This window comes from Pelecanus crispus, chromosome 13 (genome assembly GCF_030463565.1).
Source record: "Pelecanus crispus isolate bPelCri1 chromosome 13, bPelCri1.pri, whole genome shotgun sequence".
NCBI lineage: Eukaryota > Metazoa > Chordata > Aves > Pelecaniformes > Pelecanidae > Pelecanus > Pelecanus crispus.
In genome coordinates this window covers 15,559,154-15,574,026 of record NC_134655.1, presented here as the reverse complement: position 1 = coordinate 15,574,026, position 14,873 = coordinate 15,559,154, and the positions used below count along the sequence as shown (strand labels likewise).

At 36.9% G+C, this 14,873-nt stretch overlaps 1 protein-coding gene across 3 annotated transcripts in view; it reads right to left on the bottom strand.

Annotated features, from left to right (window-relative positions):
• Window positions 1–2,172: 2,172 nt before the first annotated feature.
• The window catches only part of STK26 (serine/threonine kinase 26), a 31,226-nt gene continuing 18,525 nt past the window's right edge, over window positions 2,173–14,873 (bottom strand). Inside the window, exons 3-12 of one of the 3 annotated variants that reach the window (XR_012831595.1) lie at window positions 11,422–11,478; window positions 9,608–9,716; window positions 9,357–9,514; window positions 6,957–7,142; window positions 6,177–6,325; window positions 5,417–5,510; window positions 4,875–4,937; window positions 4,648–4,784; window positions 3,958–4,107; window positions 2,173–3,270 (exon numbers count right to left, since the gene is read on the bottom strand). Coding sequence is in view for 2 of the 3 variants with exons in the window: in XM_075720493.1 (XP_075576608.1) it covers window positions 4,083–4,107; window positions 4,648–4,784; window positions 4,875–4,937; window positions 5,417–5,510; window positions 6,177–6,325; window positions 6,957–7,142; window positions 9,357–9,514; window positions 9,608–9,716; window positions 11,422–11,478 (978 nt within the window). In the remaining variant the exon portion in view is untranslated. Of the gene's footprint in view, window positions 4,108–4,643; window positions 4,785–4,874; window positions 4,938–5,416; window positions 5,511–6,176; window positions 6,326–6,956; window positions 7,143–9,356; window positions 9,515–9,607; window positions 9,717–11,421; window positions 11,479–14,873 lie in introns of those variants that run through there. The other 2 variants (XM_075720493.1, XM_075720494.1) reach the window with 2 other exon arrangements.

Here is a 14,873-nt window from a genome sequence, read left to right as displayed (position 1 = left end):
TACTTTAAGCACACAGGCAAACCTACATTCACTGTTAGCTCCTGAAAGCATGTGGAGACAGGTAAAGGCTGGCCCAGGTCAGCTTTACCTTGAGCATATCCCAGAACAGACACACTGTCCCCACTGAGAGGGACCAACATACAGCTGCACTGCCCAAATATCCAGGAGCTGCCAGCTCTGGCATTCAGGACTATGCCATGAAAACAGCACTGAGAGGGAGAAACAAGGACTCGGGAACTATTTTTGGATTTTTCCATTGACTAGAGAGCACTGTGGCACAGCATGTGCACTGTGACTTAGCACATCCTACATGACGGTCAACAATAGCAGAGGAACAAAGCAGCTCGTAAGTGACCGAAATTAACGTCTTCAAGCTAAATTCATTGTGTAAACTAGCTTTCTTGGGACTGACTAAAATAAAGGAACAATCCCAGCAAGCAAAGATTATTAAAGGGGCAGGAGGCACAGCAGCGTTAGAGTGTCAGAACATTAAGCTACTCCATCTGTTCAGACTGAAGTAACTGGGGTTCATAGATCACTTACATATAAAGCTCATCTTGAAATTCAGATACACGATGTTCAGCAACTTTTTAGGTATAGGTGTGTATGTTAGGGTATAAAAAGAAGCAAAATGTACACAGTATACAAAGAACTTCAGTTTGGAGAAACACTAAGACAGGTTTCGATGTATTTACCTCATCTCCGTTATTAAGTGTTACTTCATTTACTGGAAAAATGTGAAATAAGGCAAGCCAACATACATACCACTAAAACTTTGCAAAGAGGAAAATAATTTTATTCCAGTGTTAAGTCATAAAACAGTGTGATAAAAATCAGACCTTTAACAATTGCTAAACTTCGTGCAAACACATTAAGAACCTATGTACTTTCCTATTCAGCTATAGACATTCAATTGAATGCAAGAACAGGTGTTTACGATACTACATGCTTACTGTACAGAAGCATACTAGAGGAGTCAGAGACCAAGGGTTTTAAGAATGGTTACATTGATAAAGGACTCATCTACCCAAGAACAAATACGTTTCTTTATTCTGCGATTCATGCTACTTTGATAAGACTACTTCAACATCAGTTCTTCTCAATCTACAGCAGGAAGCCTAGCAAACCAAACAAGCAAAAAGATGGTTCCTGCATGAATATTTTGATACATCTTCCCATTAGCTATCTGCCAGCAACAGAACATTGCTGATTAAGTTAACACAGTTCATCAATACCTGACACATGGTGGGGAAAAAGTCAACTGTTCTCTGGATACCAGTAATACAGACATCCATTCTTTAGTTAGATTATAGTCTTATGATGCACAGAGACTTCAGGCCATATGCAGTACAATACAAAAAACTTCTTGAATGGACTTGAAGAGAACGAGGCTGTATTATACATACGTGGACAAGTTTTTCCCCACACTGTCCTATGAGGTAGGTATACATCCCACCCATTTCACAGGAAAAGAAGAGGCACCATAGTTCAGCAACTTGTTAGAGTCATATCACAAATAGGACAGGTTCCAATTTCCCAAATAATTCACTAACCCTACCTACCCAGAATTGTTTATAGAGTTGCATAGATTAAAGACCCTGTGTCAACAGGGCAGAGCCACCAGTTACAAAATTGGGAGGAATTCCCATCACCTCTCCCCTTAGTCTCTACATAAAAAGAACACCTTAAGGGAAGTGACATGGAAGTAAAAACATGTTTTAAATCCCGATAAATTTCTGTGGAGCTCTTTAAAATGAGATTTGGGTTGCAACTGCTGAAGTGAAAGCCGAGGTAACTTTGGCACAGGCCTTTCTGTACTCCACAATGCCGAGTTCACAATGAAGTCGGAGCGTTCTGACACCTCTACTGTGTTGTCACGGGCCATGCACGTTCATCCAAGCACAGAGAGCCTGAAGACTCCTCTCTAGGAATGGAATCAAACTGAACTCTGGGACTGCTCCACCTGTCTACGGCATTCCCTGTGGCGTAGCAGCTGGTAGGTGTCCTCCGGACCAGAACAGCACGGGGGGGACCCAAACCTTTTCAAAGCAACCATGCAACTCTGTGCAAGGAACACCTTCCTTGAACTAGAACACAAGTTTCTAAGAGGTATATCCACGCCTCTGCCCATCTACTAAAATCCAGAATAAAACGCACAACAGAACAAGCTCATGAAAGTTTACAGAACTTAAATATTTATTTTTAAACCATTTAAAACCCCCCAAAACATTGAAATAAGCTTCATCTATAAACAGATTTACAAGACTAACAACTACAGAAGCTAAAGGAGCACTACAATTTGTTTCTGTGATGCAGTTATTTTGTAAAGCTTCAGGTCAACTCTATTTACAACTTTTGCTGCTTTTACGCATTTATAAAAATATTTATTTAATCCATAACATTATTGTTTTCAAAAACTATTTCCAGACTTTTTTCTCAGATATAAATTCTAATCGAATTTCAGTTATATAGCAGATGAAAGTTTTAAACAGAAACATTTCTTTAAAATTAAAACAAGGAGTTAAAAGTAATTTTTTTTATTTTTTTTTTTACAGTGTAGGCACCATTAAAAATAATTGTCCTTGGCATATCTAACCACCATCTCTCACAAGTGTCCTTTATATAAAAACGATGTAATGGCAACATTTGACTAAAAATGCAGTATTTACTTGCACACCATTACTTTTTCAATATTTGGCAGATATATTTCAGATTCTTTAAAATGACTTTTGTGCAAAAACAAAATGTGCAGGTCTGAACCATAAAATAAACACACCCAGCCTTTATCAAAAATAAATTTACACCAACAGTTCCACAACTAAGTACTGAAAAACAATCCCAGTTCAAAACTTCAGCATAATATACATACTGGGTTGAAAAAGGGAAAACAAAACATAAGAGAAGATATTACCCATCTAGCAGTACCATAAATATATAATTGAAAGCAACTTTATAGTCTTACCTACTTTTTATGAAAAAAAAATCACGCCGTACTGCACAGTACTACCTTTTTTGTGAAAGAATATCTATAACTCAGTTATTTGCATATTAACTGGTAAATACATATTTAAAATACACTTTCAGATAATTATCAACAAATTATGTTAATGTACTGTATTTAATGTATTTAGGAACAAAAATGTGTATAAATATCTTACAGGAGAAACAACACCACCACACAGAACGCTGGTGTTACACTTATACCTGCTTGTGAGGTATGTATCATGCGACGCTCGGCTTCTCTGGCTCCCTTCCACCCAGGCATGTATACTCAGAGGAAAAAAAATTAAATTAAGTTAAATTGGACTTCAGGTTTTGTCCATTATTGCCAAAAGCCCCACCCCCTCAACTGTATTGCTTTAAATTTTCCTACCATGATGATATAAGATTTAATTACTACTTCAAAACCTGTTCTAAAAGGTAACACATATACTGTACATCAGGATATACCTGTTGCTACATATCACCTGCAAACTATTGACATATTGCTCTCAAATATATTTAATCATAGAGCTGCCTAAAATACTGTACCAATTTAGAATTATAATAGATACTGTTGCAGGTTTATTTTTCAGGGCACGATAACTATATGCTGGTTGAAGCAGGTGCTACCGCAATACCCTTGCCACTACATTACATGTTTTGAATACGCTTGTGAAAAAGCTATTTTCTCTGAAGCTTGTTAGTGATTTACAAAAGTTTAACTCATGAATACAAAAGACCCGTACATCCCCATGTACAGGAACAAAATAGCATCAAAACATACTGTACTTGCACTTTCTATTAACTAAAGTAATGGTTATTTCTAAAAGCAAAACTGCACCTCAACATTTATCAGATTAAACAGGTGAAACTACAATATTAAAAGTTGTTCTTTACAAAATAATTTCCTGAAAATATAAAACCATGTGCACTGCCACAAAATAGTTGAGTAGGTTCTTTCAAATCCTCAATCACCATCAATATGTTGCAAAGATCCAAAAGGCACAAGGAGCTCATGAGCTAAGCACTGCCAAGCTTGAAGTAGTTTTGGTGGGTTTCACTGGGTCCATACGAAACATCAGTCAATTATGTGAAGTTTCTTAGGATGAGTCATTAACAGAAAATCTATGGATAAGAAAGCAATCAAGAATTTTGTTAATTATATTGTTTCAGCTTGGCAGACAGCACATAACTGGTTTTCCATCACTGAACTAGTACATGCCTTCATCTCAACAGATCATAGGGAAAACACACCAGAAGTGAGATTCTCAAGAAAATATTCCGTAAAAAGAGTAGTTAAAGGTTCTGCTGCATTACTTGCTATAAATATGCTTATGGCAAAAATGCAGGCTAAATTAAATGAAGCAAGGTATAGTAACTACAGTAAAACTGCAGCACTAGAAGACCAAAAAGATACAGTAATTGCTACTATTAGTTTTAGTCTCAAACAGAAGCGTTACATATAACTACTGAAGCTAGGAGTTTAAATCCCTGGAAATAACATATCTTTCACTTACCACTGAACTACTCAAATTTCCGCAACATATGAAGTTCAGTGTCAGCTAACTTTTCCTGTGCATAAGTACTTAACTTGATCTTTTTTCTTTTAAAATAAAGTGCTTTTTTTTTTTTTAAACAACGTATACAAAAAATTCCTTAACTTACTTCTGAAATTTCTCCATAAGTTTCTTCACCATCTTATCTGTGATCCCTGGACACGTTGCTTCTGCCATATTGATGCTTTTCTCAAGTTCCTCAATTGCTTTCTTTCTGCTAGCATTATTTGTGTCCTGCTGTTTGAGCTGAGTAGCAAACCAAAACAGATAAAACTTGTAAAACTTATCAGACACTTGGGTAATACTTTCAAAGAAGTTTTTTAAGTCAAGACTTACCTCAGCAAACACAGGGGTGATTATCATAGTTAAACAGCTCAGGGTTTTAACAAGATCCTGATCCTAAAAGTTAACAAATAAGGATTAGATTAGCATATTCCTATACAACATATGCGCTGCATTTAACACATGTGATTTTGAAAGTTCAGTTAAATTCAACAAAGCACTTGAAATACATTACAAAAAACAATGAAGGCATAGTACATCAACAAACATTACGTGATGTGGAAACAGATGCCTGATGATATCTGAAACAATGTCACATCATGTCAGAAAAACAGTTCAGTTTTCCTCTCTAATATTATATACGCCTTTAAATTCCCATCTCTATGAACAGATAGCGATCTATTAGTATGCGGTATCTTTTGCCTTTAAGACTGACATGGGCACAGGAAATATCACTAACAATTGTCATCCCTTGAACTACAAACAGATAGTAATTATTTACTTTTCATAAGAACTGACTAAGTTCTATCACTATCTTCCTTAAATTGGCTTCAAAACCAGCACTTAGAAAGACAAACTCTTCAGACTGTACATACCGTCCCATTCTGCAGCTTCTTTGCATCTGGCTTCTTTCGAACTGTAGTAAAGCTCCACTCAGGATGAGAGTTATTTTCTTTGTTACTGGACTCCCTGAAGAAAAAGGATATGATGTACATAATACCAGCAACAACGTAATGCTAAGCAAGCATAGGTAACCCAAACACATAAAAACCTGTGTGGATTAGTTCTGTATTCCTTAAAATAAGAAGAAAAAGGTGCATTGAAACATTAACTGAACTTTAAAAAAACAACTTCGGAGGCTGAATGAATTGAAATATGATCAAAGCAAACAGAAGATGTTATCTACCCATAAAGCTTACCTTCTCCCATGGCAGCCCATTTAAAACAGTTATCTGATATCCAGAAAAGCAAGAGACTTACAGAATATATATTGTTCCACAGGCATTGTGCAAACTTCTTCATACACCTCAACCTTGCTCTGCAGTATTTCTAATTGTGATTCATGGTTTTGGTATAACCACTAGCCCTAGACTAGGAAATGCACAGCACTTAAACAGAACTGAAACTGAGTTCAGAGAGATGAAGTTTAAAGAGATAATGAGCGCATAGCTTGGCTTATACATTAGTCTTTAGGTTCATACAAGGTGTTTTTTTGAACGAAGCCAACAAAAAACATATGGAACAAAGACAGATATACAGAAGAAGACTTAATTACACAGAGAAACTGCAACAAACCTACTTCAGTAACATTAAAAAAAAAAAGCCCCAAAGAGACTAAACTAAAAATAAACTTACGAATCAGAACCATCGGAATCACTTTCATCACTGCTATGTCCCTCTGCTTTCCATCTCTTAAACCTATCAATCAGTTCTGTCAGATATGAAGTCTTCTTGGCATTTTTCATAATGAATTTGTGCTTCAGAAGTTCTTTTGCAGTAGGGCGCTGCAAGAAACACTTAAATATTTAATGTTATGCTAACATTTCATGATTCTAAATGTTAATAGGGGACATTTAGTAAGACAGCTGACTTCCAGAGCTAACTCATACAGCATCAGGAAATTAGTGAAACAGGAAGTCAAGAAAAGCCAGTAATCCACATTTACAAGCACTCTAAAAATATGATCAAGTTGCACACAGACTATACTGCTTATCCTTCTATGCTAAAAGGTACACACCCAGGAAAATGACTAATCAAAATTCTCCAGTGCAACATTTCCTTGTAAGCAGAATTCAGACAGACAGCAAAAGTTCTGCTGGAGAAAAGATTTAAGTTCTCTCCTCTGTTAAAGCTTCTGACATTATCGTAGGTTTGAGTGCATTTTAGGAAGCTGCCTCTGACACCATCATTTCTTTCAGCATTCCCCCCCGACCTTTCAGTATTTTAAACAGAAGAGACTACGATGGAGACATAGCTATTAAAAAACACCACTACTATTAACAGTGGAAGGTATAGTCTCTAAAATTATTTCAATCTATCATGATGCACTACACCAGCAAAACGCTTTGCAAGCAGGAGAGAGTAAAAAACAAACCCAAAACATCTACATACACATACACACACATATCTACTCACAAATGTTGGGTCCTTATTCAGACATGCATCAATGAATTCTTTAAAAGGTTTACTGAATTCTCCTAATAAAGTCGGAGGATTGTTTTTCGGAATGAGAAACAGAACTCTCATCGGATGCATATCAGAGTTGGGAGGCTCCCCTTTGGCTAGTTCAATAGCAGTGATTCCCAGTGACCAGATGTCAGCCTGAGAAAGGGAAAAGTTACTTTCAGTACAAAATTAAGGGCTATCATGACTAAGCATTTAATAACTGAAATCTTCACATATGCTGCATCTGTACAATAAAATGAATTCTGGTCTAAGTAGATAATGCACAAAAATGTCTTTCTAATACTTGAAGGCTACAGTTCCCAAAGACCTGGCTGACTTAATCAGTCTTTCATAACTTTGACAAACACCTACATCACTTTTGTTGCACACTTTATCACTGTTGTAACACTGTCAGCAAGTTAAATGTGCAACTAAAGACACATTTTTGGAAAAAGCTTCAGAAACATTAATCTTCCTTTGATTTTTTTTCTATATAATGAACTAAAAACTACCATACATTTCCTATGTCTAACCTTGTTTGACACCTCACTCTAAAGGACAAGGCAGAGAGTTCAATCAAATCCAGCAGGTGATCACTTAATTTGCTAGCTAATTTCTTTCCTAACAGACTGCTTGATGAATTTATCAACAACTAGTTAGAGCTGAAACACCAAGTTCACAGCATAAGTTTCTGAAGAATAATGAAGTGGTATTTATTTTAGAAAAAGCTAAGCATTACAAACAAGTTCTGTCTTTCTATCAAAATACCTTATGAACTATAAAACTCTTCTCCAATTTAGAGATTTTTCCCAAGCGAAATATACATTACTTGCATCATTTTAGATGAGCTACAATAGCTATTAAGGTCACTAAAGGTGCTTCTCATTAAAAAGTGGCTGGCAATGGTTGAATATACTTGGCACAGAAGTCATAAACCAAAGCTGCTCACAGAGTAAACAAGGGTTACAATTTGCAGCTCTCTAATATTCCTTTTCTATTCACAAGAACTAAAATATCCGTATTTAATATTGAAGAATTAAACTAGCTCATTGTTTATTGCTGAAATATCATAACCAACCACTGTATACTGGAGCAAAAGATCAGGTTGCTGGCAGAAAGTAAATGAAGTGGTGGTACAGCCGATTTATTCACAAGGCAAGCAAGAAGAGGAATTATTCTCACTTCAACTGGACAACACGCATTTTTAAAGCGGGGTAGAGTGCTTTTCCAAAATGCCCCAGGGAGCACATTACAGTTGCAGCACTGAAACCCTAAGCATGAGACTACAACTGCACGCACATGCTCCTTCCTATCAGCAAGAACCCTTGTGATTTGTACACAAATTGCTTCAAGTTTGAATGATCTTGGGAAAAGTCCCTGGAGTGTGAATATCTTCATGACATCCGAGATATTCAACAGTCTTTTCTTTATGTGCATATCACAAGTACAGTTATGTGTTTAGTATTTGAGAAAAACCTGTATGAAAGTATTACTTTGCATGTACCAAGATTTTTAGAGTTCTTGCTCCATTTATGTTTGCATCTAGAGAGTGTAGAAAGCCCAGTGCTAGCACTGAAGTACAGTGGCATTTCACTAACCACACGCTCTAGGTCATCTTGTGGGCATACACATGGGAGAAGAGGGGACTGGTTCCCTCCGTTATCATCATTTCTAGCAGCAGTTCCCAACCCTCAGAGAAACATGGAGGAGGTCTGCTTTTCTATTGCTGGTTCACACAGGGAAACTCTCCTTTGCAATTAGTCATCTACCAACAGCTCCCATGAAAAAGAAGTGTACAAGGTACCATAATGCCACCACAATACTACCACAGCTACCCATCCTGTAGTTCCAGTTACTTTTTTCCTTCTCAAGATCAGTCACCTGTGTTAAAATCTTCAGCATTACACAGGTCCTCAGAAATACCATTAAAGAAATTACATCCAGAGCTGTTTATAAAAATCTAAGAAGAGAGCAGAACTTCAGCCATCATCTTGGCTTTAAATAAGCTGGTAAGTTCTGGCAGCATTCTAATTTGTCAGAGCTTTATTACTGTTTGAAATGGGAAACACTGAATTGAAATTAAAATCAAATCAACCAACCTACAACACTGAAAGCATCAAGGTAGTTTCTCTGAAAGAATCTTAATATGAAAGCATCAATTTACTTGGTGACTTTATATGGGTCTTGCATGTGAGTACAGTGACATGCAACTCCTGTATAAAACCAATGTGATGGTACTTTTAATTTTATTATTTGAAACCCTGTAATTTGCAATTATTTTTTTTTCTCTATACTGACAGAGCTAAAAAGACAAAAACCAAAGTAATTTCTGTTGGATCTGCAGAACAGGTATTCTACTCTCATACTTACTTTTGAATCATACGCCGACTGCTGAATAACTTCAGGGGCCATCCAAAATGGAGTTCCAACAAAGGTATTCCTCTTAATTTGCGTGTCTGTCAGCTGCCCAGCAACTCCAAAATCAGCAAGCTTAACATCGCCTTGTTCTGATAACAAGACATTGGCAGCTGCCAAGGGAAAATAATATAGTATCTGATTTAGAATATTGCTTTTATGATTTTTAAGGGCTTTAACAAAATAACAGTTCAAGTGTTATGCACCTTTTATATCCCTGTGAATTTTCTTCTCTGAGTGTAGGTAGTCAAGACCTTTCAAGATTTCCTTCAGCATGGTAGCAATCTGGAACTCATCAAATGGGCCAGCACGCAGCTTTAGAGAAAAGCACATTAAAATAATTTTAGTCTTGTGTCTAATGTTTGCCTTGTTATTTAAATTAATAAAATATTCAATGAAGTATGTCAACATTCTATCAGAAATAAGTGCCATTGGAATTATCATTTTCACATCTCCTCTATTGATAATACATTGAAAATGCTGTTACTTTTCTAACGTATACAGTATGCACTCCCTTCAGCATTCAGTGCATGTGAAAAGCTAGAACCACACTTTCCACGAAGTTACAATTTCCTATAGACAGCAAACACAGCAGACCGAATTTTTCATTTTAGATTAAATGAATTGAGAAACTCAGTTTATTTCAAAATAAATTAGTCTATTGACTATGGGTTTTAAATTTAACGATGCATTTTTTTCTTGTTCCAGCATTTTTGATTCCATGCTTGCTTTTGCATCAGGAACGTAATGTGCTACTATAAAGCTGCTAGTATGGAGTAAGTATAAACTTTGCACATTAGAAAGCTATGTAAATAAAGCAGAAGCAATTAAGGTGGGTCGTTCTGCTATTAAAAAAAAAATACCAACACAGCACTGAAACAGAGAACACCATGAAATTATAGTATGGCAAGTGAGGCAAATAAGGAAAACCTTCAAGTTTTATTCTTCTAGAAGTTCAGTGGTTTCCATTGTCACTAGTAAAAGCTATTTCACTATTTCTGACACTCCACAGAAGACTATCAATTACTCAAAAGCGTTAAAAAGTATCTCACAGACCCTTTCTCAAAAAGCTAAGTTCTAGAGCTACAAACTACTACATACTACACATAATTACTATGCTTTTGCATTCCCGTAGCTGAGTTGATGTGATGTAATTTCATAAAGAAGTTTAAATAGATGTGTGAAGTAAAGCACATACTTCAACTCTTGCAGACAGGACAACTGTTAGCAAATATGTAATTATATACACCATTCTGTAATACTGAAGACATGATATTTTTCCTTCAGAATCACACAAACAAAGACTGAATTATATTATCTTACAGGAAAGGGTGGGTCTAAGCTTTACAGCTGAGGCAGAGCTGTACTGAAAGTATGGGGAAACCACATCCACATACAGTGGACTATGCTCTTGTACTCTCTAAGCTACATCCTTCATGAATGTTAGACTATCTTAAGTAAAAGGCACTTTCATGCTGAACTGAAAATACCTGAAAATGGAAAACCCAACACCTTTTAACCAGTTAAAATTAACTGTACTCTGTGGGCACACACTTCATTCGCTCCTGAGACCCAATCCCAAAGGAAACATTTTTTATTCAAGTGTAATGAATATTCCGGGGGGGGGGGGGGGGGGGGGCGCGACGGGGGGGGGGGGGCGACGGGCGACATGTGGGGGGGGCAGATGACCCAATATCTACCATATATGGCAAGAACAGTACTTCTCCTTATACTAAAAAAAAAAAAATTGCCTTAAATTTGACTGAGAACAAATGGATGCCTCCTAATGCTTAAGAGAGGAAACAGGAAAAACAAAAACAACAACAAAAAAACATAATCAACGCAACGTAACATAACAGAACTATCATTCAAATTCACACTTTTTAGAGCATTAAAATGTAGCAGTGATGTAATATCAGCTGCCTCCAGGGGCTAGATTTTATAAAAGAGATATGAAAGCACAATGAAATAAGGTTCACTAGTACTTATAATGCAAAAAAAAAAAAAATCATATACTTACAAGATCCAAAGCTGACCCTCCACCTAAGTATTCCATTATTATCCATAGTTTTGTGCCCTGTAAAGGAAGGCATGAGTTGTTAGAAGTCCAAGGCTGACATAAAGAAAAAAAAAAAATTCAACAGACTACCAACATACTGTTAGAATGCAGATGCAGAGCCCCATCACCAAGTTACATGTAATTACTTCTTGTAGAATGATTGCACAGCTCCTGTGCAAGATGTCTACATTTCAATTAAAGTTTAACTTGTGTATTTAAAAAAGCAACAAAACACCCCACCACCAGTTCCCCCCTGAGTAATCATTTTCCATTAACTGGTATCTAAAACGATTCCACCTAAGGGAATGAACTCAGAGAAAAAAGTTACTTGGTGGTGGTTTAAATTAAGTGTTTTAATGCAAGATTGTAGTTCTCACAAAAGACTGTCTTTGCATCACAGTTATTAATTCCAGACATTTGTGATACAGAAGCATTACAATTTTAATAGGAAACTTTCGTGTATCATCACCACACCTCTCATCTGAGGACAATACTCAGAACTTAAAACTGCTTTTGAGCGAGAGAGTGAGCATGAACACACTTCAAAGACAACAGAAATTTAAAGACTAATGGAGGTAGCTGCTAGGTGCCTCTTCACCTACGTGGTAACTGTGCATGTGTGTATTGAACATGTCCACAAGCTCCAACTTAAGTTGTCAGAGCCAGCAAAAAGCGAGAACTGACAGCCCTTGAATATTCTGGTATCTAAGGACTTACATCCTACCACAAAACATGCCTGCTACCATAGGGGCAGCTCAGATTTTGAGATACAAAGCAGCACTACAACCACCAGCCAGAAGAAATTGCAGTGTCAGACCTGGAACCCTACAAAAACATTCAGGTTTCTGAAGTTTTCAGATCAGAGGTTCAAAATCACCCATTAAAAAGGTCAAAGATAAGAGCAATACAGTTAAATAAAAAGTATTACTTAAGAAACCTACTTAGGATTTTTTTTTTTAATTATTTCTAGTAATATTGCAAAGTTCATGTACTCATAGAATCATAGAATCGTTTAGGTTGGAAAAGACCTTTAAGATCATCCAGTCCAACCATTAACCTACACTACCAAGTCCACACTAAACCAATCAAGGGTAGACTAGACTAAACCATGTCCCAGAGTGTCACATCTACCCGTTTTTTGAACACTTCCAGGGATGGTGACTCCACCACCAATCTGGGCAGCCCGTTCCAATGCTTGACTACCCTTTCCGTGAAGAAATTTTTCCTAATATCCAACCTAAACCTCCCCTGGCGCAGCTTGAGCCCATTTCCTCTTGTCTTATCGCTAACTACATGGGAGAAGAGCCCAACACCCACCTCACTACAGCCTCCTTTCAGGTAGTTGTAGAGAGCGATAAGGTCTCCCCTCAGCCTCCTCTTCTCCAGACTAAACAACACCAGTTCCCTCAGCCGCTCCTCATAAGGCCTGTGCTCCAGACCCTTCACCAGCTTCATTGCCCTTCTCAACCCCTGTGAATAGGTGAGTTTTTGTGCTTTCTTTGTGGAGATGTCTCAACTACTAGAATACTAGAACTGACAAATTCTTCTTACACTTATTTCTAGATGCTGACTTTGCCCTTGGTATGTAGCTGCTTCATATGAACAAAACTGGAAAAAATTGGTATCAGATCTGCAGACTGTATGGTTCAAAACTGGGATCTTCTGCTATTTGCTTGCCAGAGTTGCCTCACATTTCAGAAGAGCCCCAAATATTAATCTATGGGCTACTACTCTAAGAAATTCTGCAAATAAACCATTTATTTAAAATAAAAACCAGTTATTAAAAATACTCAACTGAACCAGACCTGGTAAAGTACCACACACGCTGTTTAAGCCTCCAGCAAATATTTACTAGTTCTAGTTTCTTATAACAGAGCACAAGCTTACGGCAGAAATACCTTTTAAAGCCTTTTGCATTCTACATTGTACACTTTCCCGCCCTATTGCCTGACTAGTGACAGAAACCTAAAGAAAACTCAACAAGCAAATAAAGGTGCAGTTTCTGAAAGTACCACATCCAATTATCTTAACAAAGTGTGCTCTATTAGATTTATACTGAATTTAAAAAAAACACCATTTATGAGAGTCTATTCCAATATTATGAGATCAGCAGGGAAGGGCTGGCTAATTTTAGCAGTTTTTATAAAGCCTAACTTTGTCAGCTGAGAAGACCTGCAAGGAACTCCAGTTTAAGGCAAACATTGTGGTTACCGGACATGTTTGGAGGATTTGACTATTACTTGAAAACAGTATAGGGTGAAAATGAATAAGTACTGTGTTTCTGAAATAATGTCTCAAAGAAATTGCTACTATCCACCGTAACAGGGTGTGGGTATTTTCTAGCCAGGCATGAACAACCTTCTTCCTAGCTATTTTAGGTCAATCAAGTATAAATAGGCAATGTAGAACAAACAGTATCTTTAGATTGTCTCAAAAGGTTTGCTGCACAAAGCGCTGTACAATTTTGATGGAAGTCTCTGGATGCTACTATAGGAGTTCTCCATATTCAAAGCTGAAAAACTGAGAATAACTTCAGGCTTGCTTTAAGTGCAAAAGATAAGAGGGAGCCCAGGTGACTGTCAAAATTACAAGGATAGATATTTAAACCCCTCAGCTAGATGGCACAAACAGGGAAAACAATAATGAAATTTCAGTCGCCAAGAGAAGATCTATCTCTATGGGATCAGATGGAAAGCACAGCTCAAGTATTTTATCCAGCTTTACAAATTTGCGTAACCACAACATGCCAGAACTAGGGTAACTTTTAATACCTTTCATCTTTTTCTTGCCTGAACTGATAAGGTAGTAATACATTTTGACAAGCCATTAGGCCTGAGGAAAACACTCATTTTAGCTACCCAATGTAACTTACACTGCTGTGCTGCAATGTGCTATCACTTTTAAGGGTACCCTCCACAATCAGTATTTTGTTTATTGAGATGTGATGTTAATTGCAATCAAAGTGCAATATGAGATGAGGAGACAAATTTAGATCCTGGCCCACCACAAACAGGAACATCTACAGACACATACATCAGGATTTAAGTTATCTTACAGCTACAGAAGCTGTACTGATACAGCTGTAAGCTTGTACAATTCTATATACATTTGTGAAAGACGTGATATAAAACATTCTACTACCCTACACAAATGTGTTTATTACAGTGCATTCTTTGACTGTATGCTTGTATATCACCTACCAGTATGTTTAAAAATGACTACTGATCTTGCCAGATACCCAATGAAGATTTAAGAAAAACATTACTAATACCTAAGCTCTAAGATTAATTAAATGGGAAACTCCCATTCAAACTCCAAAATTCAAGCTAAACAGCTACCCCAAATTACAAAGATAGGAGGGTTTTGCACCTTTTTGTGTCACAATAACTGAAAACTGGCATCAGCTTATCCCA